The sequence below is a fragment of the Sinocyclocheilus anshuiensis genome, unplaced genomic scaffold (genome assembly GCF_001515605.1).
Source record: "Sinocyclocheilus anshuiensis isolate Anshui unplaced genomic scaffold, SAMN03320099.WGS_v1.1 scaffold1574, whole genome shotgun sequence".
NCBI lineage: Eukaryota > Metazoa > Chordata > Actinopteri > Cypriniformes > Cyprinidae > Sinocyclocheilus > Sinocyclocheilus anshuiensis.
This window is the reverse complement of record NW_015547706.1, coordinates 101,437-128,056: the sequence shown is the minus strand read 5'-3', so window position 1 is coordinate 128,056 and position 26,620 is coordinate 101,437. Positions and strand designations below refer to the sequence as shown.

At 42.1% G+C, this 26,620-nt stretch overlaps 1 protein-coding gene across 1 annotated transcript; it reads right to left on the bottom strand.

Annotated features, from left to right (window-relative positions):
• Positions 1–11,741: 11,741 nt before the first annotated feature.
• Positions 11,742–26,192, bottom strand: LOC107703983 (taste receptor type 1 member 1-like). The gene is made up of 6 exons (XM_016506797.1): positions 26,185–26,192; positions 25,966–26,055; positions 24,372–24,399; positions 15,175–15,363; positions 14,781–15,015; positions 11,742–12,646 (listed from the first exon to the last, which is right to left on the bottom strand). Exons 1-6 carry the CDS (start codon positions 26,190–26,192, stop codon positions 11,742–11,744), a joined length of 1,455 nt encoding a protein of 484 aa, XP_016362283.1.
• Positions 26,193–26,620: the final 428 nt, after the last annotated feature.

Genomic DNA, 26,620 nt, shown 5'->3' with positions numbered 1-26,620 from the left:
TACTGTTAGGAGTAACTGAATAACTCGGGATATTGGTTTATTTCGCATCAGAGGGAGTGTCAGGCACGTTTATTAACCGAATAACTTAAGTAATTGTGGATTAGTGCGTACTGGAGACGCGAACCGTTTCAAATGATTCAGTTCGATTTGGTGAACTGGTTCGACCGGTTCATTAAGAAGATCTGGTTAAATAGAACGATTCGTTCGTGATCCGGACATCACTAGACAAGGCAAAACCAATAAAACCCATTACAAACCAGGCATTTGTTGCATCCAGTGGGGACATAATTACGGATTATAATGACTTATACTGTCTTTTTATGCGTTGCGTTGCATCGCGCCGCGTAAACATAAAACCATGTCTGCATTTGTGATCAGAGAAACAACAAACAACAAGCCTACTCTACACTGCTCAAAACTCGTGTTTGAATCATCATTGGCAAATTATTTAAGTATAAATAACGTACTTACAGTGAGTCAGAAGCGCCAGACTGTCCTTGCAAAGTTGGAACTGCCCAACTTTATAGAAACAGCCTTTGTGACACAGACACATTAGGCTACTGGTTCAGGAAACAGTCCTCATCCATCCTCCATAAAAACTGATTTCTAGTCGTGTCCTCTTTTGGAAGGCCAAACAAAGTAGTTTCGCTTTTACAATGAAACACACAGCGACTCCACGACATGGCAGCGGCGGCAACAGCGAGAATAAAAGTTACGCCTTTTTTCTTTGCGTGAACATTTGGGCGGCGCTATGCAAATCTTCCCACATCGTGACGTAGACATGTGGGGGCGTGTTAGAATGAGCCATTTTAGGTAGGTGTGGTTGACTCTTAACTTTTATAAAGAATATCTCTTTGGATTTGAGACTTTAGTCTTTGCAACTTTACAGATCTTCTTTATGCATCAAGAGCTTGTAACACTCCAAAGAGAAAGGAAAAATTGAAATCGCATCATGTGACCCCTTTAATACATTTACTTCTATGAGGAGAATTTTCAAAACAGTTTCCAATAAAAGTTAATATTAACAAGACATTTGCTCAGACTAATCCAACACATTCAGTGTTTGGGTCTACTCGTTTATGAGGCATCTTGAGGCTCATTATTACAGGCTTACAATCTTTTACGCTGATAAAGACTGTTGCTTGCATTACCCTTTCAAAAATAAAAAATAAATAAATAAATAACCCTCACTGTTAAGCTATTAGTTCTCTTAATAGTAAGTTTTTGTATTTATGTTCCTTTAGTCAGTGTTTTGTGCGTTTATCTACAATAATCCCTGGATACCTTTTCCTGGAATGGGGTAAGTATTACAACTTCGAGTCTCTCTTGTTGCGTAGCCCTTTTCTGCAAAGAGGTCCTCGCTGTTCATTTCTGCACAAGCGTCCTCCAAATAAGAGCAAGAATGAAAATTCTTAGGCAATGTTGAGCTTTGGAGGTTATAGTTACTACATTGGCCGGCAAAACTAGTTTTTGCGTCCTGTGGACATCAATGTCCTGGTCAGTGTATGCTTGTTCATGACGTACGACTTACAGTTGTGAAAAATTTTCCTTGTGAAAGGATTTTCCTTGAACAATGCTTTTCCAGGGTCCATAACTAGCTAGTGTTCATTTAGCTAGTAAAGCAGCGTCGTCAAATATAAATTGTTGTTATCCTTCTGCAAGGGTAATGTACCACAAGGTTTATCTCTATCTATGTCCTAGTTCCATTCATTCCTAGTATTTCTTTAACATAATTCATGCTGTCTGGTTTCTCTGCCGGTTCACTCGTTGGGTTCCAACGGTTAGATGGAGACCTGCTTGCAGAGTCTTTCAAGCTTTCATAGGAGTCAAGCCCGAGAATAATTTTATCTATTGCTGTTGTATCTATTGTATTTATACTTTCCGTTAAAACCTAACTACTCATTCTATCACTTTACTAACCTTAGCTACTCCATCACAATGCAGTCGTTTAGAATCCATGACTGTAGTTGCAGATAACTGTGGCTCTCACCTCATCTTTACACAGGTATTCCTTTTGGACTCGTGCTATCACGAATACAGTCTCATCTAGCTGATGCACACATGGTCACTCTCCCATTTGATTCTAGGTAAGATATGGCTCAATGCTTAGCAGGCATAATTAAGCTATAATCAAGGCATGTTTATCGTTGCATCTTTCGGTGGTGGTTTCATCTGTTTCCTAATACATATTGGCTTTGGTCTTACTTGGCCTATTGTGGCTTCCATATTACACGGACCATTGTGGCCCTTCACATTACTCTGCCTATGGCAGTCATCAGGTAATTCAGACTATTACTGTTATGAAATTCGGCCTATCGGGGCCTTCACATAACATTGAGTATTTATTATTTTTTTGTTTTCTACTTTTGTGTCATGGTAATCTGGCTCATTTTCTATTTTTGGGGGAAAGGTTTCCTCAGTCGTTTCCGGCACTTAGATGGAGTTCTAACAAGCGTGAGCAGGAGTCTAGCCTAAAGAATGTTTATGTATCTGTATTTATGCTCTTTCTTAGTTGCTGTTAGAGCCCTAATACTACCTCTATCATTTAACCTAATCTATTGGCCTTCTAACACAATGCAGTGGTTTAGAATCATTGTAATACGCCATCAAGCTGCTATGAACATGATCGCTCAGCATTGAGTTTCGTTTAAGATTAGACTCTAAAATTATTTCATGTAATTCTCAAGATACAGTACGATGCTTTTAGCAAGCTACTGGTGATGGTTACTTTCTCACATGCTCCTCATGTCCAGCCTATCATGGCTTTTAACATTCTATGACCTTTAGTGGTTATTCACACAATACGGCATTTGGGACTTTCACATTACATAGCTTATAGATTGTGGCCTTGTCTCTGTGTGGCTTATCGAGGCCTTGTCTCTGTGTGGCCTATCGAGGCCGTCGTGTCTGCGGCCATTGAGGCCTTGTCTCTGTGTGGCCTATTGAGGCCGTCGTGTCTGTGGCCATTGTGGCCTTGTCTCTCTGTGGTCTACTGAGGCCTTGTCTCTGTCTGGCCTATTGAGGCCTTGTCTCTGTGTGGCCTATCGAGGCCGTTGTGTCTACGGCCATTGTGGCCTTGTCTCTGTGTGGCCTATCGACGCCTCGTCTGTCTGGCCTATCGAGGCCTTGTCTCTGTGGACTATCGAGGCCTTGTCTCTGTGGCCTATCGAGGCCTTGTCTCTGTGACCTATCGAGGCTTCGTCTATGTGGCCTATCGAGGTTTTGTCTCTGTGTAGTCTATCGAGGCCTTCGTGTCTGCGGCCATTGTGGCCTTGTCTCTGTGTGGCCTATCGGGGCCGTCGTCTCTGTGGCTTATCGAGGCCTTTGTGTCTGCAGCCATTGTGGCCTTGTCTCTGCATGGCCTATCGAGGCTGTTGTGTCTGCGGCCATTGTGGCCTTGTCTCTGTGTGGCCTATCGGGGCTGTCGTCTCTGTGGCTTATCGAGGCCTTTGTGTCTGCAGCCATTGTGGCCTTGTCTCTGCATGGCCTATCGAGGCTGTTGTGTCTGCGGCCATTGTGGCCTTGTCTCTGTGTGGCCTATCGGGGCTGTCGTCTCTGTGGCTTATCGAGGCCTTTGTGTCTGCAGCCATTGTGGCCTTGTCTCTGCATGGCCTATCGAGGCTGTTGTGTCTGCGGCCATTGTGGCCTTGTCTCTGTGTGGCCTATCGGGGCTGTCGTCTCTGTGGCTTATCGAGGCCTTTGTGTCTGCAGCCATTGTGGCCTTGTCTCTGCATGGCCTATCGAGGCTGTTGTGTCTGCGGCCATTGTGGCCTTGTCTCTGTGTGGCCTATCGGGGCTGTCGTCTCTGTGGCTTATCGAGGCCTTTGTGTCTGCAGCCATTGTGGCCTTGTCTCTGCATGGCCTATCGAGGCTGTTGTGTCTGCGGCCATTGTGGCCTTGTCTCTGTGTGGCCTATCGGGGCTGTCGTCTCTGTGGCTTATCGAGGCCTTTGTGTCTGCAGCCATTGTGGCCTTGTCTCTGCATGGCCTATCGAGGCTGTTGTGTCTGCGGCCATTGTGGCCTTGTCTCTGTGTGGCTTATCAAGGCCTTGTCTCTGTGTGGCCTATCGAGGCCGTCGTGTCTGCGGCCATTGAGGCCTTGTCTCTGGCTTTGTCTGTGTGGCCTATCGAGGCCTTATCTCTGTGTGGCCTATCGAGGCCTTTGTGTCTGCAGCCATTGTGGCCTTGTCTCTGCATGGCCTATCGAGGCTGTTGTGTCTGCGGCCATTGTGGCCTTGTCTCTGTGTGGCTTATCAAGGCCTTGTCTCTGTGTGGCTTATCGAGGCTGTCGTGTCTGCGGCCATTGTGGCCTTGCTCTGTGTGGCCTATCGAGGCCGTCGTGTCTGTGGCCATTGTGTCCTTGTCTCTGTGTGGCCTATTGAGGCCTTGTCTCTGTGTGGCCTATCGAGGCCGTCGTGTCTGTGGCCATTGTGTCCTTGTCTCTGTGTGGCCTATTGAGGCCTTGTCTCTGTGTGGCCTATCGAGGCCGTTGTGTCTGCGGCCATTGTGGCCTTGTCTCTGTGGCCTATCGAGGCCTTGTCTCTGTGACCTATCGAGGCTTCGTCTATGTGGCCTATCGAGGTCTTGTCTCTGTGTGGCCTATCGAGGCCTTGTCTCTGTGGCCTATCGAGGCCTTGTCTCTGTGGCCTATCGAGGCCTTGTCTCTGTGGCCTATCGAGGCCTTGTCTCTGTGGCCTATCGAGGCCTTGTCTCTGTGGCCTATCGAGGCCTTGTCTCTGTGGCCTATCGAGGCCTTGTCTCTGTGGCCTATCGAGGCCTTGTCTCTGTGGCCTATCGAGGCCTTGTCTCTGTGGCCTATCGAGGCCTTGTCTCTGTGGCCTATCGAGGCCTTGTCTCTGTGGCCTATCGAGGCCTTGTCTCTGTGGCCTATCGAGGCCTTGTCTCTGTGGCCTATCGAGGCCTTGTCTCTGTGGCCTATCGAGGCCTTGTCTCTGTGGCCTATCGAGGCCTTGTCTCTGTGGCCTATCGAGGCCTTGTCTCTGTGGCCTATCGAGGCCTTGTCTCTGTGGCCTATCGAGGCCTTGTCTCTGTGGCCTATCGAGGCCTTGTCTCTGTGGCCTATCGAGGCCTTGTCTCTGTGGCCTATCGAGGCCTTGTCTCTGTGGCCTATCGAGGCCTTGTCTCTGTGGCCTATCGAGGCCTTGTCTCTGTGACCTATCGAGGCTTCGTCTATGTGGCCTATCGAGGTCTTGTCTCTGTGTGGCCTATCGAGGCCTTCGTGTCTGTGGCCATTGTGGCCTTGTCTCTGTTTGGCCTATCGAGTCCGTCGTGTCTGCGGCCATTGTGGCCTTGTCTCTGTGTGGCTTATGGAGGCCTTGTCTCTGTGTGGCCTATCGAGGCCGTCGTGTCTGTGGCCATTGTGGCCTTGCTCTGTGTGGCCTATCGAGGCCGTCGTGTCTGTGGCCATTGTGGCCTTGCTCTGTGTGGCCTATCGAGGCCGTCGTGTCTGTGGCCATTGTGGCCTTGCTCTGTGTGGCCTATCGAGGCCGTCGTGTCTGTGGCCATTGTGGCCTTGTCTCTGTGTGGCCTATTGAGGTCTTGTCTCTGTCTGGCCTATCAAGGCCATTGTGTCTGCGGCCATTGTGGCCTTCTCTCTGTGTGGCCTATCGACGCCTCGTCTCTCTGGCCTATTGAGGCCTTGTCTCTGTGGACTATCGAGGCCTTGTCTCTGTGGCCTATCGAGGCCTTGTCTCTGTGTGGCCTATCGAGGCCGTTGTGTCTGTGGCCATTGTGGCCTTGTCTCTGTGTGGCCTATCGAGGCCTCGTCTCTGTGTGGCCTATCGAGGTCTTGTCTCTGTGGCCTATTGAGGCCTTTTCTCTGTGTGGCCTATCGAGGCTGTTGTGTCTGCGGCCATTGTGGCCTTGTCTCTGTGTGGCCTATCAAGGCCTCGTCTCTGTGGCCTATCGAGGCCTTGTCTCTGTGTGGCCTATCGAGGCCTTGTCTCTGCGTGGCCTATCGAGGCTGTTGTGTCTGCGGCCAATGTGGCCTTGACTCTGTGTGGCCTATCGAGGTCTTGTCTCCATGTGGCCTATCGAGGCCTTTTCTCTGTGTGGATTATCGTGGCCTTGTCTATGTGTGGCCTATCAAGGCCTATGACCTTTAGTGGCTTCTCTCTTCTGTGGCTTATCGTGGTCCCTCTCCTCTACTCTATAAAGCACCTATAATTAAGTTTTTAATCTGGTACAAATTTAGGCTTATTGAACTTGCCTTAACTATGACTAAATTAAATATTCTTTTCTTTTGTTTTTATATTCTAGGATCATCAAAGAAACACTCAATTGGTGGGTATATAATTTCCTTCATATCTTTTGGGGGTAGGCTCCGCCCCTGCCTTCGTCTCGGCAGTAATAGCTGAATCTTCAACCTACAGATTCAAGCTACGGATGGGGCCTACGCCAAAGAATTCTGTTTTGGTTTTGTAAAATAAATTATTTTGAATGTTATCACCTCCCGAGTCTTTCTGGTAGAAATGGAAGCTTTAGTTCTACTAGGAAGACTTAATGCTACGTCACACATTACAATTAGATCTAGCCAATCGTCACTCAACACGAGAAATATATAAGCTCTTTACTCACCCTTCCTTCTGTTTGCAAAAACTGACATTGACATTCCCCTCCATCCTCCCCACCACCACCAGGTTGGCCCTGTCCATGCAGGGGTTAGGCTCGGCCCTGCCTTCGTCTCGACAGTAATAGCTAAATCTTCAGCCTACAGATTCAAGCTACGGATGGGGTCTACGCCAAATAATTCTGTTTTTTATGTCTTGGTTTTGTAAAATAAATTATTTTGAATCTTATCACCTCCCGAGTCTTTCTGGTGGAACTATGAAAAGGTTCCTCCGGTGCGAAAGGGGCTTAACATCGTTTTGTAAAATAAATTATTTTGAATCTTATCACCTCCCGAGTCTTTCTGGTAGAAATATACAGAAATTGAAACTGAAGTTATCAAACACTAAATTCTAAATTAAATATAGATGAATCCTTAAAGCTATAAAAGTTATTGATTTCCTCTTTTTTCTTTTTTTCTTTGATTAACAGACATCACAGCAGCTGGTTATTAGGTTGTTTTGGCTGCTATTTTTTAAGAGCTGCTGCTGCTGCTGAACGTGATGCAGATCTGGCACGCATCGTATTTTCTCTCAACTCTCTTTACATTTTCTGACTCACTTCAGGTCTTAAAGTCTCTACTAATGAACTGACGAGTTGAATCGGGTGTTAGATGAGGGAGACAGTGCTGGGATGCTCCAGGACAGTTTTGAAAACCATTTCAGAGACATGTTCTTAAATGTGACTCATATAAATATTACATGCATGCACCGTTTTAAGGCAGCTTTGATCACCTTTTTGGTAACTTAAAGACTTAAGCCGGGCTCACACTACAGGATTTTTAGCCCAATTTAGCCCCGATGTTACCCTCCTGAGAATCGGCGCAAAAATCTTTTCGAGCACATCGATCGGTCCCGATTTTCGGTGCGGATTATCTGGTCATTACCAGATCGGGAGGTGCAAGATTCAATCTTTAAATGCCTCACATTTGAGGCATTTAAAGATCGAATCTTGCACCACACGATCTGCTCGCACACAAATCTGGGCCACCCCAATCATATCAAACATGTTTGATATTTAAGATTTAAATAGGGATGATGACGACTATATGATTACGTCAGTACTTTCACAATAGCCAATGCGCGACCGCAAAACAGCTGATGTACGGCTCCATTGGAGACGGAGGAAACTGCTTCTTGACGTTTTGTAGTAAAGCGACTGTCTGTATAATGTGTCGAAACGTATCACAACCGTAATGAGAAAGAGAAGTGCTGGGGTGAAATCACCTCAGATTTGAACGTACCGGGTGAGTGCACAAAGCTGCTTGCACGCTAGCTAACATATGTAAACATTACTGACAAGCTGCTGTGTGAGATCACGTGAGGCGCTCCCACTGGCATGATAATCTTAATAATATCTTGTAGTGTGTGATGCGCCATGATTTTCAAATCTTGTAGTGTGTGCATGTTTAAGATTTGAGGAAAGATAATCTCTGTGCAAAGATTCTCCTTATGTGTGTGCTGCAACAAGATTTCATAATCGGTTAGGACTTTAAAACTCCTATAGTGTGAGCCCGGCTTTATCTGACCACGACATTGTATGCACATAGTTTCTTTCGCGATCTCATATGAAATGATACAGGGTACGGCGTGCGCCGGCACCTTTGTGTGTGCAATTGAAGAGCATGCGCTGTGAGCACAGTACCATTTCCGTGCTCGTTTGACTCGTGCGTAGCAGATCTATTCCGCCAAGACCAAATACAGTATCTCACAGAAGTGAGTACACCCCTCACCTTTTTGTAAATATAGGGGAAGGTGGAGGGTTTCTGAAGGAAGCTGCAACTGCTACGGCAAGCACTAGTCATATATTTGAATGTTGAGCAGCGAGCTCATAGGCCACCGATACAGGAGAGAACAAATCAGCTGTGCCATGTGATGATGTGATTAGGTCAGATTGAGTTAGACCTATCGGACTGCGCCATCTAGAGTTTCATGCCAGAACTCTGTATTTCTGTGACTGGATTACATTATTTTAACACTGATTTTAGTCAAGATTTGCTTTTAAGCCTAATGGAAATCAAGCGCAAGGCAAAAAGTTCAAGAAATAGAGATGCCACTCTAATCGGTGCTCCACAATGGTGGAAAAGCCTACATAATGAAAACTGTAGCTAGCTATCAACATTTGTAATGCTGTCAAGCCAGATAACGTTGAATCTCAACTAAAAAAAATAAAAAATCTAGTGCCATTTGACTCAAATTCATGTTCAGCACTGTTGCCAACTACTTTCAGTGGAATATAGTTAAAGTCATACTTATAAAGTCACTAAATGTCACTAGAAGTATCATTAAGTACTGTGGTATAAAGTACTGTACCATAGAATTGCTAGTGGCCTATGACTATGTGAGCCTTGGCTACCATGCCGACCGGCTTAACACTAGTGGCCTATGACTATGTGAGCCTTGGCTACCATGCCGACCGGCTTAACACTAGTGGCCTATGACTATGTGAGCCTTGGCTACCATGCCGACCGGCTTAACAATAGTGGGATATGGCTATGTGAGCCTGGGCTACCACGCCGACTGGCTTAACTCTAATTAGATGCGCACTATGTGTAAAGTTTAATTAACAAAATGGATACACGTTGAAATCTGAGATAAGACCCCAGGACCCACCTGAGCAAATATCATAATTTAGTCATTTGATAACTGCTGTTACTTTCTCCACTTCATCAGTCCCAGCGGCAGCGTAACAGCTTGTTAATTCATGTTCATGCAATGATGAGACGGACAAAGTTAGCCGATGCATGCCATTTTACTCTCTCATGCAGATAAAAGTTGTCAAAGTTACAGTGCATAAAAACCCCTGGGTGGACTGACCTGAATGAACTAAAAAAAGCAGAACATAAATGTTCTTTCTCCATTTTCTGAATTACACAGCACAGCAAGAGCACACGTCGCAAGAGCACATTTCTCCGAGCTACACTACCCATAATGTATTTCACTCGGAACTAACTGTTACAATCGTCGATAGTGATCTTCAGCATCTCCCGCAACACTGTCATTGATATGACAGCGATAAGTGCGTGCTTCTGACGCTGTGTGCAGATGAAATCAACCACACACTCATCACAATGAAAACATCGAATTTAGAAATAACGAACGTGAACACTGGGATAATTGTCGATGTATGTGCATGTGCCCCCGTTGAAATGCATGCACAAGAATGCTTATTTCATTTAACCTGTTTCGTGTCCGTTACTATCGGCGTGTCCTCAGAGCGATTACATATGCTCTAAACTGCGTTTTGCTCCAGCTGTATTAACACAGATGCTAAATGCTGCTGCTAATATGATTAATATTCACTCTTGCATTCAATACAAACTGCTAACGTGACACTTAGTTTAAACTTGATTATGGTTGCTCATTTTTTAATTCAATTAGGCAAACCACGCAATACACACAGCGATATGGATTAGAAGAGCATTCACTTATCTTAGATGTTGATTTCGCTTTTCTGAAGCGAGCTGCAACTGCTACGGCAAGCACTAGTCATATATTTGAATGTTGAGCAGCGAGCTCATTGGCTACTGATACAGGAGAGAACCAATCAGCTGTGCCATGTGATAATGATGTCATTAGGTCAGATTGAGTTAGACCTATCGTACTGCGCCATCTAGAGTTTCATGCCAGAACTCTGTATGTATATATATATATATATATATATATATAAAACGGTTAGTTCCAGTCCTCAATTCTGATTGGTCAGCAGCTGTGTTTTATTCACTATACAGCACGGCTATGACTGCTTCACCCAATGGTTCTGTGTATCACTGAGCAACACCCTTAGCAACCACCCTTACCAACATAAACAATCAATAATATAGCATTAAAACCATTCCGTGTATTATGTATTTCGGCAAAATGAACTGTTTGTTATTTATTAAATGAAGTATGAGTGACCCGTGCCTGCTGGCGTTATGTTGCATCTTTCATCTTTAATTTTGACACCATGCCCTTCCCCCCGTCGTTTACGTGTGCCCGTGTCTGTGTGGAAGTTCACAGTTTCTGAAGTGCGGAGGGAATATTACTGTATTTATTAGTTTTATGTTTCAGGTATGATTCTGTATTTCCATATGTCCATTAGTTTACACTGTAATGACGCTTGCAAACTCGCGCTGTGCTGCGAATTGGTCTGTTTTAAAACTAAAAGACAGAAAACAGATGTTTGCTCATGCTGAGAGATAAGCAGATGTATGTGTGTGAGAAAATATCATGGTGTCAAAAAAAAATGACACAGAGGATAAGAGGAATTCCTATTCTCTGTTTTTATGTGAGCTTCAAAGGATGAGGCATGTTGCATCGGAACATTCTCTTGCCGTTTACTGTTGCTTTCAGGGACTATTTTTCTTTTAGCGGAAGGACAGTATTTAACAAACTTACTTAAAAAAGTCAAAGTAAAAAAAATTACTAGTAAAAAAAAGATTTGATGTCAAAAAAGTAAAAAAAAAAAAAAAAAAAAAGTAACATCAATACACACATTTTTAGTTTTAATATTTTTTATTGTGTGGTAACCATTTTATAAGTAAGCAGTAAGGTACGAGAGGCCATGCTGTGTTGTGAATAAGGGCTGAAGGGCATTGTTAGGCATGACGCAAGAGACTTATTCACAATACAACACAGCCTCTCGTTCCTTATTGCTCACATATATACAACTACAGACAGTTGTGAAATCTGTTTTGAAACTCTATTTCATTCCTCAATGAATAACTTTGTGACAAACATGAATTTTTATTAGTTCATGTGATTATATACTGTACATGTGCCTCAGTTTTTTAAGAATTTAGCAAATAACAGTGTTGTTAGTATGGTCTTTAAATATTTTCACTTTTAATGCATTATTAGAAAATAGCGCCATGCATAATTATGCACTGAATTAGTTGGACACTAAGTTGTGGAGTTAAGTTTTAAGTTTTGAAAATGTTCTTTATTACAAGTTAAAAAAAATAATAATAATAAAACAGAAGCATTTGTGTTTACATTACATATACATTACATTCTTTATTCTCTAGTTTACCTATGTGTTTCTTTAAGATTGTGGTAACAATATTGAAGGATCTAAACAAGGATTTAACAGAGTTTAAGAGTTAATTTTCTACACAGAGACTAATGTCTGAGTCTAAGTCCTACTAATGGTTTGGGTGTAATTCTGAATAGATGTTTGAAAGTATGCAGGAGTGTTCTTTTGTGGTTGGAATATTATGATGTAAGATTTTGGTATAAAATAACTAAAGAGAATTCCATTTATACTGGATATCTGGGCCATTGCATTCAAAATGACAATGTATTTGCTTTTGAGAGTGAGGTATGCAGTGAAATATGCAACCCAAGTCAGATAGTACAAAATGAGACTGAAAGTTATTGATTTGGACTCGTTGTAATTTTTTGGCAGATCTCTTCCCATGTAAGAAAACAATAGACACAGGAAACCTAGAAACCAACCTAAGAACACAACTATGGTTAAGGTTATAGTGTTCCCCCTTTCACAAATGAGCATAAGTTGATCTTTATAAGTCCATGAGTCTGCGACGAGTTTGACAGGATTGACAGTCATCCATATTACACAAGAAATAAAATGAATGAAAGAAGCAAATGCAACAAAGAGCCACTGGCCATTGTGTTTTACCCAAAGACTGTATACTTTAGGGAACTGAGCAGCCATTTTAAAAACACAAACAATTTGAAAGGAACGGACAGTCAAACAGGAAATAAAGACAGTGAAGAAAAATGCATATATGGCATTTCTCAGAAGGCAAAATACAAATGTGGGTTTTCCAAAGAAAAAGAACACACTTATGCTAGACAAAATCAAACTGGTCAACATGAGGAAGCACATGCTGCCACCAGCAGACTTTACCACTGGTGTATCGTAATTATAGGCAAAAAGGCAAAACATGGCAATAAGGAGCATAACTAGGCATGCGGTAGAAACCATGACAATGATGGAGGGAATTTCTGTGAACTGAGGATAGACAACAGAACGTGTCTTACACATTGCGCTGCCTTCATCATACCATTCATTCTCTGCACATGGAAAACAGGTATAGGGGTCCCCTGAAAAACAGTTAAATAATATACAGTAAATGTTTAGTATAATATTTTGGCAAAAGCAATACTAATGGTAACTGGATCTGGGAAAATATTTTGTCTTCAAATCACACTTAAAATAGCACCATAATTCTAGTAAAGTATTATGGTGATAGAATGGACTAAAAAAGCTTTAAGGGATATTCCACACCAAAAATGAACCCACCATCATGTCGTTCCAAACCTGTTTGACTTTATTTCTTTGGAGGAACATAAAAGAAGATATTCTGAAACAAGCTGACAAAACAAAACACTCTCCATTGACTTCCACTATATTGACTAAACATACAATGGAAGTTAATAGGAAGGGAAACTATTTGGTTAACAACATACTTCAAAATTTCTTCTTTTGTGTTATGTAGAAAGAAAAACAGAAATGTATATAGGTTTGGAATGACATGCAGGAGAGTAAATGATGACAGAAATTTCATTTTTTAGACTATACTTTTAAATATCAAGTTGTCATTGACTGCCACCTTAGGTACTTACGAGAAAAATTCACATAGCTGTTAGGCGGGCATTTTTTACACGTAAAACAGCAACTATGAAAACCTTCAGTTTTCATTGAATGTCCCACCTTACACTCAACAGAGCAGTTTGAGAAAGGAACCTTTAACAAACAGGAAAATGTGTTATGTGAGGTTTTCTTTAGCAGTTTTACACATTTCTATAAGCTACTATCAGTGCTCTCAAACAATACAGCCTTAAAAATGTCTCAGATTACGCATGTACAGTAACCATGGTTCCCAGAGAAGGGGAACGAGGTGCTGCATCATGGAGTTGATACTATGGCAAACTCCATCAGTGTGACCGGTGTCTGAAGCACGTGTAATCATTGGTAGACAGTAGTCCATGACGTCACAAGCGGAGCACCTATGAGTATAAAAGGGCACCTGCAACACATGTCATCAAGATCCAGACATCCAGACAAGCATCTCAACAAGGCTATTAGGGAGCAGGCTACTGATGGGAGCATTTTCAACTACAACTTTCAGTACAACCACCCTGCAGGTGTACTTTTAATCAATTTCAACAACCTAGATTAATTAGGGGAGAAAACGTAACCTCGGTTCCCTGAGATAAGGGAACGAGCGTTGCGTGAAACGCTATGGTGAAAACTCCTGTTTTACTCTGTACTGAAGCCTGATTTGTTCACGTTTGTGTAGCTGCACAAACCAATGGCGCTTTAGCCTGCCAGAAAGGGCGGAGCCGACCCCTATATAAGTCGGCTCGGAGCACTATTCATCAGATCATTCGACTGAAGTGACATTCATTGATTCGCGTGCATCTTATAGCGCGGCAAGTGACGCAACACTCGTTCCCTTATCTCAGGGAACTGAGGTTACATTAGTAACCAGAGTGTTCCCTTTCGAATGGTCTCTCCTGTTGTGTGAAACGCTATGGGGAACGCATCCAATCACACAATCTGCGAGCCCAGTCTCGGAGTGCTACTAAGGGACCCTAAGCACATTGTACCCCAAGCTAGTAGCTGAGAAGCACGAATATAACCAGCTTCGCCCAAGGGGGAAGAATGGTGATTTAAACCAAACAAACTCCTGCCTGCAAGGCAGGGATGTCCAAGTTGTAAAATCTGTCAAATGTGGATGGCGACAACCAGCCGGCAGCCGCACAAATCTCAACAATAGAAACTCCACTGGACCATGCCCAGGAGGAGGCCATCCCTCTTGTGGAATGGGTCCTCACACCTATAGGGCATTGTAAGCCTTCTGAGGCATAAGGCAAGGCTATTGCATCTACGATCCAGTGAGAAAGTCACTGCTTTGTAGGCGGCAATCATTTATGGCGACCTCCAAAGCAAACAAAAAGCTTCTCTGACAGGCTAGAGCGCTCTAGGTATACTCTCAGAGCCCTCACTGGACAGAGCATGTTCGGACCCTGCTCACCATCTGTAATGGGGAGCGCCAATAGGGAGATCACCTGAGCTCTTAATGGAGTTGAGAACACTTTAGGAACATAACCATGGCTTGGTTTTAGAATTACTTTACAGTCATTATGTCCAAACTCAAGACATGAGGTGCTGATTGACAGGGCTTGCAAGTCACCCACTCACTTAACCAATGCCAAAGGTAGGAGGAGGGCCCTCTTTGGGCCCGCAGGACTATAGACAAGTCCCAAAACGGCACAGTCTGAGGGCGAGGAGGATTCAGCCTCCGTGCGCCCTTCAAGAACTTAACGATCAGGTCGTTTTTGCCGATTGACTGGCCAGCTTCGAGAGAATGGTTCACTGCGATAGCTGCCACATACACTTTGAGCGTGGAAGGGGCGCGCCCCTTATCCAGCAGCTCCTGCAAAAAGGTTAGCACATGGGACACGTCACATGATATCGGGTCCAAACTTCGTGCAGAGCACCAGTTAAGGAAGACCGACCATTTTAGGCTGTAAAGGCGTCTTGTAGATGGCGCTCTTGCCTCCAAAATGGTATTGCTTATTCTTGCTCGAGGCACCATACATGAAGGCTCCACAGCTCCGGACGGGGATTCCAAATAATGCCTTTTGCCTGCGAGAGAAGGTCCCTTCTCAGTGGAATGGGCCACGGGGCTGCTGCTGAGAGATGCACTAGCTCTGGGAACCAGGCCTGGTTCCTCCAGAGCAGGGCCACTAGGAGGAGAGAACACTTGGTCTCCCTGACCCGCCTGATGACCTGAGGAATCAGGGCGATTGGGGGAAATGCGTACAGGCGAGCAGTGGGCCAGTCATGGGCCAGAGCATCTCACTGTATCGAGAAGTATGTTGGGCAGTGAGAGTTGTCTTCTGAGGCGAAGAGGTCGACCTCTGCCCTCCCGAAGACTGACCAGATCTTTTGAACTGTTTGAGGATGTAGCGCCCATTCGCCCGGGGCTACCTTGCCTTCAATCTGCCTCATCTGGCACATGAACCGCCCTTAAAGAGAGGAGTTCTTTTTGTGCCCAAAAGAGGAGGCGACGAGCCATCCTCTAAAGAGTGTGTGACCTGAGACCGACTTGGTGATTGATATAGGCCACCACCGTCATGCTGTCCGACCGGACCAGGACGTGGTGCCCTTTTAAGGCCGGTAGGAAGGTATTCAGGGCTAATAAAACCAACTAAAATGCCAACATCTTTAGGCAGTTTATATTGCAGGCATTGCTACGGGACTGACCAGGAGCCGAACACCGGATTGCCCTCCAACAGGGCGCCCCAACCCGAGTCGGAAGCATCCGTTGTGACTACCTTCCTTCTGCAGGTCAGCCCTAATCTCATTCCTTTTTGAAAGAGGTGACAGGTTGTCCAGGGGGCCACAGCCTTGATACAGTGGTGGTCTACCCTGACAGGAAGCCACCCCAGGCGCCAGGCATGGGGTGGAATACGGGCTTTGAGACAAATCTGAAGGGGCCGCATGTGAAGCAGGCCCAGAAGAATTACAGAGGTGGCGGCCACCATAGGGCTGAGTTACCGCTGGAAAACCTTCAGGGGGCGTGTTGTCCCCGATTTGCGAGATGCCGCTAATCACTGAATGGTCAGGGATCACTCCGGTGTAATCCATGCCCGCATTTGGGCAGAGTCTAAAATTGTTCCCAGAAAGACAGCTCACTGTCTGGGCAACAGCTGACTCTTGTGCGGGTTGATGACCAACCCGAGGCGCTCTAAGTGACTGAGTAACAACTCTCTGTGAGCGGCCAGCTCCCGTTCTGATCTGGCTAGAACCAGCCAATCGTCGAGGTAGTTCAAAATACGGATTCCCATCTGCCTCCGAGGTGAAAGAGCCGCATCAATGCACTTTGTGAAAGTGCACGGGGCCAGAGACAGTCCAAATGGAAGGACTGCATATTGACAGGCCACTCCCTCGAACATGAATCTCAAGAACGGTCTGTGATGGGGGGCTATGTGGATGTGAAAGTATGCATCTTTCAGATCCACTGTCAAAAAGCAGTCCTTGGGGAAAATGTGCACGAGGATCTGTTTGATATTTAACATCTTGAACGACCGGCGCATAATCGAGTGGTTCAGATGTATGAAATCCAGAAGGGGTCTGAGCCCGCCATCTCTATTTGGAACGAGGAAGTAGCGGCTGAAAAAGCCTGACTCGCTGTTCGCTGGGGGCACTAATTCCACAGTGCCCTTTGCAAGCAATGTCTGCACTTCTTGTCGGAGAACGAGTGCTTCGTTGTCAGGGACAGAAGTTTGAATAACGCCATTGGTTTGTGCAGCTATACAAACGTGAACAAATCAGGCTTCAGTACAGAGTAAAACAGGAGTTTTCCCCATAGCGTTTCACGCAACAGGATAAACCATTCGAAAGGGAAATCATCAGAATCAGTATGAGCTTTTATTTGCCAAATTCCGGTAAACACACAAGAAATTTGTGTACCCTGACTTGAGTAAAGGCACTTCTCCAGGACTCATTATAGTTAATGGTAAATAATAAAATTCTTTATGGACAAAGAGGGATACCATTCCAGGGATACAACTTGTTTGTAATACTGATTGTCTGGAGAGACCTATGGAAACACCCTACCAAAGGGGAGCATGCATCCCTTCTTCAAAACCTAACACCAGCTGGGGAGGGAGGTAAACGAAACAGAGAGAGTCACCCATCATTGTTCTGTTTACCCTGCTCTACCCTAAAGGGGTACTTAAGCAGCCTACCAAAGGGTGCATGCAAGGTGCTAAAAACCTAAGTAATTCATACTACACCCTTCAATGTTACCACTCCTCTAAGAAGGGGGCATACATCCTTACCCTTACTCAGGAAAGGGAGGTAAATGAGAGGATTTAATGCTGTTTGCACAGTAACTCTCATCACCCACGCTCTAAACCCTAAAGGGAGCCACAGGGGAGCTTTGGTGTAGGTCCCCAATGCACCTAGGGGAGAGCAGCTCAACCCTGCCTTGAGTAAGGTGACCAGACGTGCCACTTCCCGGGGACACGTTCTGCGCAGGATTTCTAAATTGCCTAAACCAGGTGTTGGTTGATTGCGCTGCGCCAATCGATCGTTGTATGACATCAAATTACTGCGAGAGCTAGAGAGCAGAGCAGAAAGCTCCATGCTTTCGAATCGCTCTCGCTGTACTTTGATGTCATACAACAATCAATCGGCACAGCACAAACAACCTACTAGGGATATGCCGGTATCAAATTTTCATGTTGCGGTTAATTGCTAATGCTTTTATAACGGTATACGGTATTATCACGGTATTGACATTTAGTTTAAAAAAAGTGCTGTCATAATACAGTATAACAGGTTTAATAACTTTTTTCTTATAACAAAAATAACTGAACATTTAAATGCAATAAAGCAATACAGAAAAATGTATAAAGCTAAAAGTTTTACACAGATTAAAGTGCAAAAGCACTATAAAGACCAATAGGTATCCCATTACAATAAAACCATATTAGTTAACCTTAGTTAATGCATTAACATTCACAATGAGCAATAGCTACATTTGCTACAGAAGTTATTAATTATTAGTTATTTCCGCCATGTGCTTCTCGTCCGCGCTTATTTACATCAGAGTGCGCATGCGTCTTTCACGCAGCATACAGCGGTGTTGTGCATTTTGACCAGTTGATGGGAAAAGTATTCTTAGAATGCATTCAAAATTCTGAATAACTTGTAATTTATAATTATTCACGGTATTTAGAAGAGCCCACGATAACAATATCGTGCATATTCGTTACCGTGATATATCGCATTACCGAATACCGGCACAAGTCTACAACCAACACGTGTTTATTTTAGGCAATTTACAAATCCTGTGCAGAGCGTGTCCCCGGGAAGTGGCATGTCTGGTCACCTTAGCCTTGAGTAAAGGCACTGAAATATGGCCATAAAAAACATACAGAAGAACTGGGTGAACACTTTTGAGAAATGGATGTGGTAGACAAGTTTTTGCTATAAAATGATGTAAAAATAATCGTGTTCATCCATTAACAGAAAACAATATATTGATTTAATTTTTGTAAGACATGTTTTGTTAGAAAGGCCGTATGTGAGGGAGTGACAATGTTTTTTTAATTCGAATGTGAATGTAACTCCATATATACAACAATTTAAACCGAAAAGTACTTTCACACCAGTAGTTCATAATTATTCAGTGAATACTTTCTGTAGACTTGTAGAAAATGATGTGGAAAAATTATTACAAGAACCTAGTGATGAATTGTACAAGAAAATAAATTTAACAAGAGTACAAAGAGAAGCTTTATCAGCATTAACAAATGATCCAACTTTGACTATTCAATGAGCAGATAAAGGTGGAGGGATTGTGGTTATGAATACTAATACATACGTTGAGAAAATAAAAGGGATGTTACATGATGAGACATTTTATAAGAAACTTGTATTTAACCCGACTGAGTCCTATAAAAAAAAACAAATTGACCAAGTTTTACAAATAGGATTAGATAGGAAATGGATTAATGAACAAGAATTAAAATATTTAAAAAATGAATATCCTAGGATTCCGATGTTATACACTTTACCTAAAATTCATAAATCGTTAGAAGATCCTCCAATGCGACCAATTGTCTCAGGGAATGGGTCATTGACAGAAACCTTATCTAAATTTCTTGATTCTTTGATTCAACTGATAGTGAAAAAACTGCCATCCTATTTAAAAGACACCACTGATTTTTTGAATAAATTGAATCAAATTCCTTGCATAAGTATGACGGATTGGCTTGTAACACTTGATGTCACTTCACTTTACACTAATATACCTCATGAAGTAGGCTTGGATGCACTAAAATTTTACTGTAAAGATGATGACAGCAGAGTACCATCACAATATATAGTGGACCTTACAACATTAGTTTTAACCAAGAACTATTTTTTATTTGAGCGAGATTTCTATTTGCAAGTACAAGGTACAGCAATGGGCACTCCAATAGCACCAAATTATGCGAATTTATTTATGGGTAAATTTGAACAAGATCATGTCTATAATAACAATCCATTTCAGCCAAATATTAAGGTTTGGATGCGATATATAGATGACTGTTTTATGATTTGGTCAGGTTCTGAACAGGAATTAGAATTATTTGTGTCTTTCATTAATTCGAAAATTACATCAATCAAATTTACAATGGAAAAAAGTTGTGATACGATACAATGAGTCATTACATACAACGGTATTTCTAAAATTAAGTTATCATCCAGCTCCTTTAAAACATAGTTTACCGATTAGTCAATTGCATATATTAAAACGTAATTGTATTACAACACATGAATTTGATGAACAAGTAAAATTGCTATTTCAACGATTTCATTCTAAAGGGTATCCACAAAGCTGGTTAAATAATGTATTAGATAAGGTTAATAAATTGAATAGACATGATCTTTTGAAAATAGATAAACCCATTAAAAAACAAAGACCATTTTCAGTAAATTGTTCATTGACATACAATGAGCATAGTAATACAATAAAATCAATTATTTATAAATATTGGCACATATTATCATCTGATGAATCTCTAAATGAGAAATTTCAATATCGTCCATCATTCACTTTTAAAAGATCACGAAATCTATCAGATATGATGGTAAACTCGGATGTAGTAAGGAGGAAAAAGTCTGCTTATATACAAGGCTGTTTGCCGTGTAGAAACTGTGCCGCTTGCAGGAATTTGGTCAAGTGTAAAGAGTTTATATGTCCAGTAACATGGAAACGTTTTAAAATCACATCTTGTATTACCTGTTCAACTCGTAATGTGATCTAGACGTTAAAATGTCCCCGTCAAAAGATATATATAGGAAAATCTTTGCATCAGTTGAAATTATGAATTAATGAACATAAACCTAGTATACGACGACAAGACATAACCTCTCCAGTAGCGAGACATTTTAACGAATTGGGACATGACATCAAGCAATTGGAATGTATAGGAATAGAGGAAGTTTTTGGGTCACGTAGAGGAGGTAATATAAATAAAGAACTATTGAAACGAGAAGCATTTTGGATTCATAAACTTAAATCACTGAACCCAAATGGCATGAATGAGGAATTAGATCTGTCTGTCTTTCTTTAATGAACTATGGTTGGTCGTATTCATTTTTAATATTCTATATAATAAATTGAGTATTTACAGTGTGAAAAACAATGATTGTTTATCACGACGTATTTCTGATGTTTTTAATTATTGAATTTTCCATTGTTATACAATTTAAAGTTAATTGGTGGAGTAGATATTGATGATGATTGATAGGATAAACTATAGGTTTGTATAATAGTGATAAATATGTGATCCTAAATAACTATTGTTTTAGTAACGGGTAGATTGTGAGGTGTACTAGTGGATGTGACGTTTTGTGTTGGATATATATATGTAAATTGTCCAGGGTTTAAGTGGAAATGATTTAATGATTGTGGTAATTGAACATTGGCTAATGAATGATGACGTCAATATAATTAATGATATGAAAAGTGGGTGGAGGGATTGCATTGCTTTACACACTGAGGAAGGCTTTGAGCCAAAACGTTTGTGTCTTTTCCCATCAGTAATGAATGTAAAATAAAAGAAAAAAGAGGATTGTTCTCGTGAGTGTGGATCATAATTTCATATAGGGAGTGACAATGACCATGAATATTTACCTGAGAGACAAAGGACCATCCCCTAATAGGCCATCAGAGTGACTGATATTTAAGAGTTTAGTGTTTAAGTGTTTGCTGTATATATATATATATATATATATCAAAATAACTCATTTTTGAAAATTTGCTCATTATGACTCATTTTGCCTGCACGGGTCAACACATTATTTTCCACATACTGTACATTATTGTTTCTCCTCTATGCCCCGCCTTTCTGAAAAGCGTCGATTTTTACAAAGCTCATAATTGTGAAAAGCGTGGTGTGCTCTTATTGGCCTGCTTTTCAGTGCATTGTGATTGGCCGAATACCTCAAGCATGTGACGGAAATGTTACGCCCATTATCATACGAGAAAAAAACAATCCATTATAAACTAAGCATTTGTTGCATCCAGTGTGGACATAATTACTGATTATAATGACTTATACTGTCTTTTTACCCATTGCATCGTGCTGCGTAAACATAAATGTCTGCATTTGTGCTCAGAGAAACAACAAACAATAAGCGCTACTCTACACTGCTCAAAACTCACGTTTGAATAGTCAGTGGCAAATCCTTTAAATATGAAAACATACTTACAGGCTGTTAGTAAAATGCACCAGACTGTCCTTGCAAAGTTGGAATTGCCCCACTTTATAGAAACAGCCTTTGTGCACAGCCGGCATTGTAGGCTACTCTCCCAGGTTCAGGAAATAGTCCTCCGTAAAAATGCACTGCACACACTCGAATGTTTGGTTTGGCCTGTTCTGGAACAGTGTTGTAAATACAACTGATTTCTAGTTGTGTCCTCTTTTGGAAGGCCAAACAAAGTAGTTTCGCTTTCACAACGAAACAAACAGCGTCTCCATGACATGGCGGCAGCGGCAACAATACTACAGCAAGAATAAAAGTCACACCTTCTTTCTTTGCGTATACATTTGGGCAGTGTTATGCAAATCGTCCCACACAGTGATGTAGACATGTGGGGGCGTGTTTAAATGAGGCGTTTTAGGAAAGTGTGGACGAGTCTTAACTTTTATAAAGAATATCTCTTTGGGTTTGAGACTTTAGTGTTTGCAACTTTACGGATCTTATCTATGCACAAACAGCTTGTAACACTCCAAAGACAAAGGAAAACTTGAAATCACATAATATGACCCCTTTGACATTGTCAAACCATGGCCATAGTAGAACACCATCCAAATGGGAGTGATATTCATACTTAAAGACCCAACAATAGTTGAGGAGGGAGGTAAACAAAGTAGAGATAATGTATTTGCTTTTGAGAGTGAGGTATGCTGTGAAATGCTCTGGCAACCCTGGAAAAAAGATGCTTCAGGATATCAGAGTGGAGCAAGAGAGATGCCAGAGACAATCAACCTTCGCCCACGCCCACAGCCACTCTCACCTTGGGGGCAGGATGTCCTCAGACATATGTCCATCCTACAACCTGATCTTAAGTATTGTTGCCAAAATGCACTAACATGCATAATCAATCACGCACTGCTCAGCATGCAATATGAAACAAGCAACAAAAAGAGTGGTTTTCAATTCTTTTTTTTTCTTTGAACCAAAAACCTGCTCCATTACTGTGCCAAATCGACAATGGTTGCTTTCAGTCCTCTGTCAGGAGGGGGCCACTTCTTCAGCCCTCACAGAGCCCCAGAGAGGGATATATCTCCTGAAAGCTGCTCACTGAGATCCCATATTTGTACGCTTTCCTAAAACTTCCTCATTGGCTGACTGAAGAGGTCAGTATGGGAGATCAAAGCATCAAGGAGAAAGATTTGTCCTTTCTGTATATCACAGATGCTCCTCCATAGCAGCTATAGCAACCACAGAATAGCTGATACAAGTCAAGTCAAGTCACCTTTATTTATATAGCACTTTTAACAATACAGATTGTGTCTAAGCAACTGTACAGCATTCATTAGGAAAATAGTGTGTCAATAATGCAAAGTGACAATAGTAAACACTCATTTTTCAGTTAAAGGCAGTTCATCATTGAATTCAGTGATGTCATCATCCAGCTCAATTCAGTTTAAATAGTATCTGTGCAATTAAGTCAACGATATCGCTGGAAATGAAGTGTCCCCAACTAAGCAAGCCAGAGGCGACAGCAGCAAGGAACCAAAACACCATCGGTGACAGAATGGAGGAAAAACCTTGGGAGAAACCATGCTCAGTCGGGGGGCCAGTTCTCCTCTGGCTAGACGAAACCAGCAGTTCAATTCCAGGCTGCAGCAAGTCACATTGTGCAGAGGACTCAATTGGCTCCTGTGGTCTTGTCCCGGTGGCCGTCTGAGACAAGGTCTTTACTGGGGATCTGTATCTGGGGCTCATCTAGTTGTCCTGGTCTCTGCTGACTTTCAGGGCTGTAGAGGTGCTGGTCCACCATCTTGTCTGGATATGTACTGGATCCACTGCAGATACACGGGTCATGTGCTTTGTGGCATGGATGACTAGATCTGTAGCTTGACCAGATTTTTATTATTTTTTTGTTTGAAAGCATCTGCTTCTACCCTGCTCACCTGCAACCGCATGATTGAAGCTGCCGTGCGGCTTTAGCAGACATTGGACCTGAACCGCAAGATGCAAAATACCTGAGTTTCATTCTTTTTTTAACAAGAAAAAAAGGGGGAAAAATGAGAGGAGAGCTCCCTCCCGACAAGCTCATCACAGTGAGTGCACTCAGCTCCTTTAAGAGTCAAATGCGCTCACTCTATTGGCAAGGTGTAAGGTATAAAAAGGCTCACTAAGGCCCTGTCCACACGAACGCGGTTATTTTTAAAACCGCAGCTTTTTCTACGCGGTTTGGCCGTTTGTCCATACGCAAACGCAGCACCAGGTTACTGAAACCAAACATTTTTGAAAACGCCTGCCAGGGTGAAGATTTTCAAAAACTCCGTTTGCAGTGTTGTCATGTAGACAGCGAAACCTGAGTTTTTGGCTTGTGACGTCGGAGCCTGCGCTGTTATCTCCGCCTACTGGAAACTTTTTCAGGCTTCTGATTGGCCAACATGGCTTTACAGTTGAGATTATATCGCCACCTGTTGGTTTGGCATGCTCTTGACAGTGCTTCATAGCATGCCTTCGCGTTTTCATGTGGACGGAGATTTTTTTAAAAACGGAAGGAAAAGCTATAAAAATACCCGTGTACGTGTGGACATGGCCTAACTTATGTATGGGCCGACAGCGGAAGTGGATTGTTAAAAACACCTGCCTCAACTCTCTCTTTATCTAATTCCTCAGAATTTGACATGCCACATTTAATCAGTCAGGTTGGAAGAGTGGCTTCCTCAACCAGCATGAAAGCAACAGAGCTAGTTGGGAAAGTTCAAAAAGGAAAACACTCCTGTCAGACTCCTCCCCCAATGATTACTAGTAGGGCTGCCCCCTAATAGTCGACTAACCGTTAGTCGACCAGAAGAGGCTTGGTTGACCAAAATTGTATTAGTCGCTTAGTCGCAGAAAAAAAAATCCACATTGGTCATAAAGCCTAGAGAATTGGTCATAGAGCCTAGAGAAATGTACGCTGTTCAAGTGTGCGGAGTGTGGAAGCTGAACAGCAGCGCGCTCACTCGTTAACAGCTGGTCTTTTTGGTAATACATTCATTGACCTCAAATATGTTAGTAGCAGCAACTTTACATGGCCACTCAATCTAATGTTAACCTAGAGAAATGTGCGCTATTCAGTGTCTGTGTGGAAGCTGAACAGCAGCGCGCTCACTGCAGGACAGATGGAGGCACCGTTGCAGTCACTTGCTCTTAAAATACTCCCTCATTTTTGGTCATACAGATAAGAGTAATACAGCTTTTGAATCTGTAAAGACTATATGTTTATTTGTGTGCACTCACAATAACAACAAAACATTGCACTTTTGTAAAATAATGAAAGCAAACAGGATGCACTTTTTGCCATCTCAGTCTCTGCGAACTTAAGCGTGAAACTCCGTGTATGCTTGCCTTACAGATAACTATAGAGAGTGAAATGCCTTCTTTCAAATTAACCAATTCAAATGGAAAACAATATTCTCAGATTGTGTAATCCATATGAAACATGCATACAGGAGCATCCACTACTGCGGAGATGACGAGTCAGTGTCGCCGACTTCATCTCTTAAGCCGAAAACAAAGAAAGCACTATAGTTTAGTTTATATAAGTAATTTTATAATGTTAATGCAGCCTCCTTACTGTTTTTTATTAATTCTGCCGGTGTGTTGTGGCGAGCTTTATGCACGCTTTGAGTGCTTATTAGGCTACGTAGGCAGTAAAAGGCTCATATATATGATTTAAATGCTTTATTAATAAATGTGCAATTAGTCGACTAATGCTTCAAATGAACGACTACTAGTCGACCAGAAAAATCTTTAGTCGAGAGCAGCACTAATTACTAGTGTGTTTACATGTGCTTCAGACACCGGTCATAGTGATAGCATTCCCTATAGCGTCATCTCCATGACGCAGCGTTGAAGTTAAGCTTCAAAAGGGAAATGAACACAATGCAATTTCCATAAACTGACTATAAATTACAAAATACAAATTACAATTACCTCAAACACACACAAATTCTTAGACCTTGCTTTTATAACTGTCAACAGACAACTAAAATAAGGCCATACAGACCTTATTGAAATGGAATCAAATTGATATATGCTGCATGGGTTAGTAACTTAAGTAGATAAAACTTAAGATGGAAGGAAATTCTTTGTATTTGAACAATTGTCAAATATTTCATAGCCCAAAGAAACATTGGGTAGAAGTGTGGTGGAGTTTTTAATCTCCTCAACAGCAAACCTCACTCACTCATCATGACAATAAATTGTTTTGCTAAAGTAGAAGTTTGTTAATAGATCTTCATTTGGACAAACATATAAAATTCATTGAGAAAAACTTTTAGATGAAGGCTCAACAAAAAAGACTTACATAACCATTGTTATGCCAGCGAATGAGAGACTTGTCAATGGTAAAAGAAATTTCTGGATGTTTCTCATATGAGCCCACCATCTCAAACTGTGGAGGATTCACATCAGTGCGCCAGAGCACAACTGCATAACTGATAGTTGGATCATAATTATCATCGTACTTCACCTGACGGCCACTGAGTGGAAAATCCAATTTCTTTATCTCTCCCAGAAGCTGTTGTAAAGTGTGTTCAAATAAAAAAGACAAATAATTTATGATGCTATTACTATATTATTAATATTATATTATATTGCATTATATTATATTATATTATATTATATTATATTAACATTACTATAACATTAATTAAATTAATATTACTTTTGTTTTACTCATTTATAAAAATATATACTAATAAATAAAATAAAGTAATAAAACAATATAATGTACAATATGT

Bases quoted from the DNA above. Each gene is read 5' to 3' on its own strand.
- LOC107703983 (XM_016506797.1), bottom strand. The intron at 15,016-15,174 runs GTGCCTCGAGCA...ACCTTTTTGCAG, and splicing joins CTGTGGAGCCTTCATGTATG to GAGCTGCTGGATAAGGGGCG. The intron at 12,647-14,780 runs GTGAGTGGGTGA...TTCCATGTGCAG, and splicing joins CTACCTTTGGCATTGGTTAA to AGAATGAATGGTATGATGAA.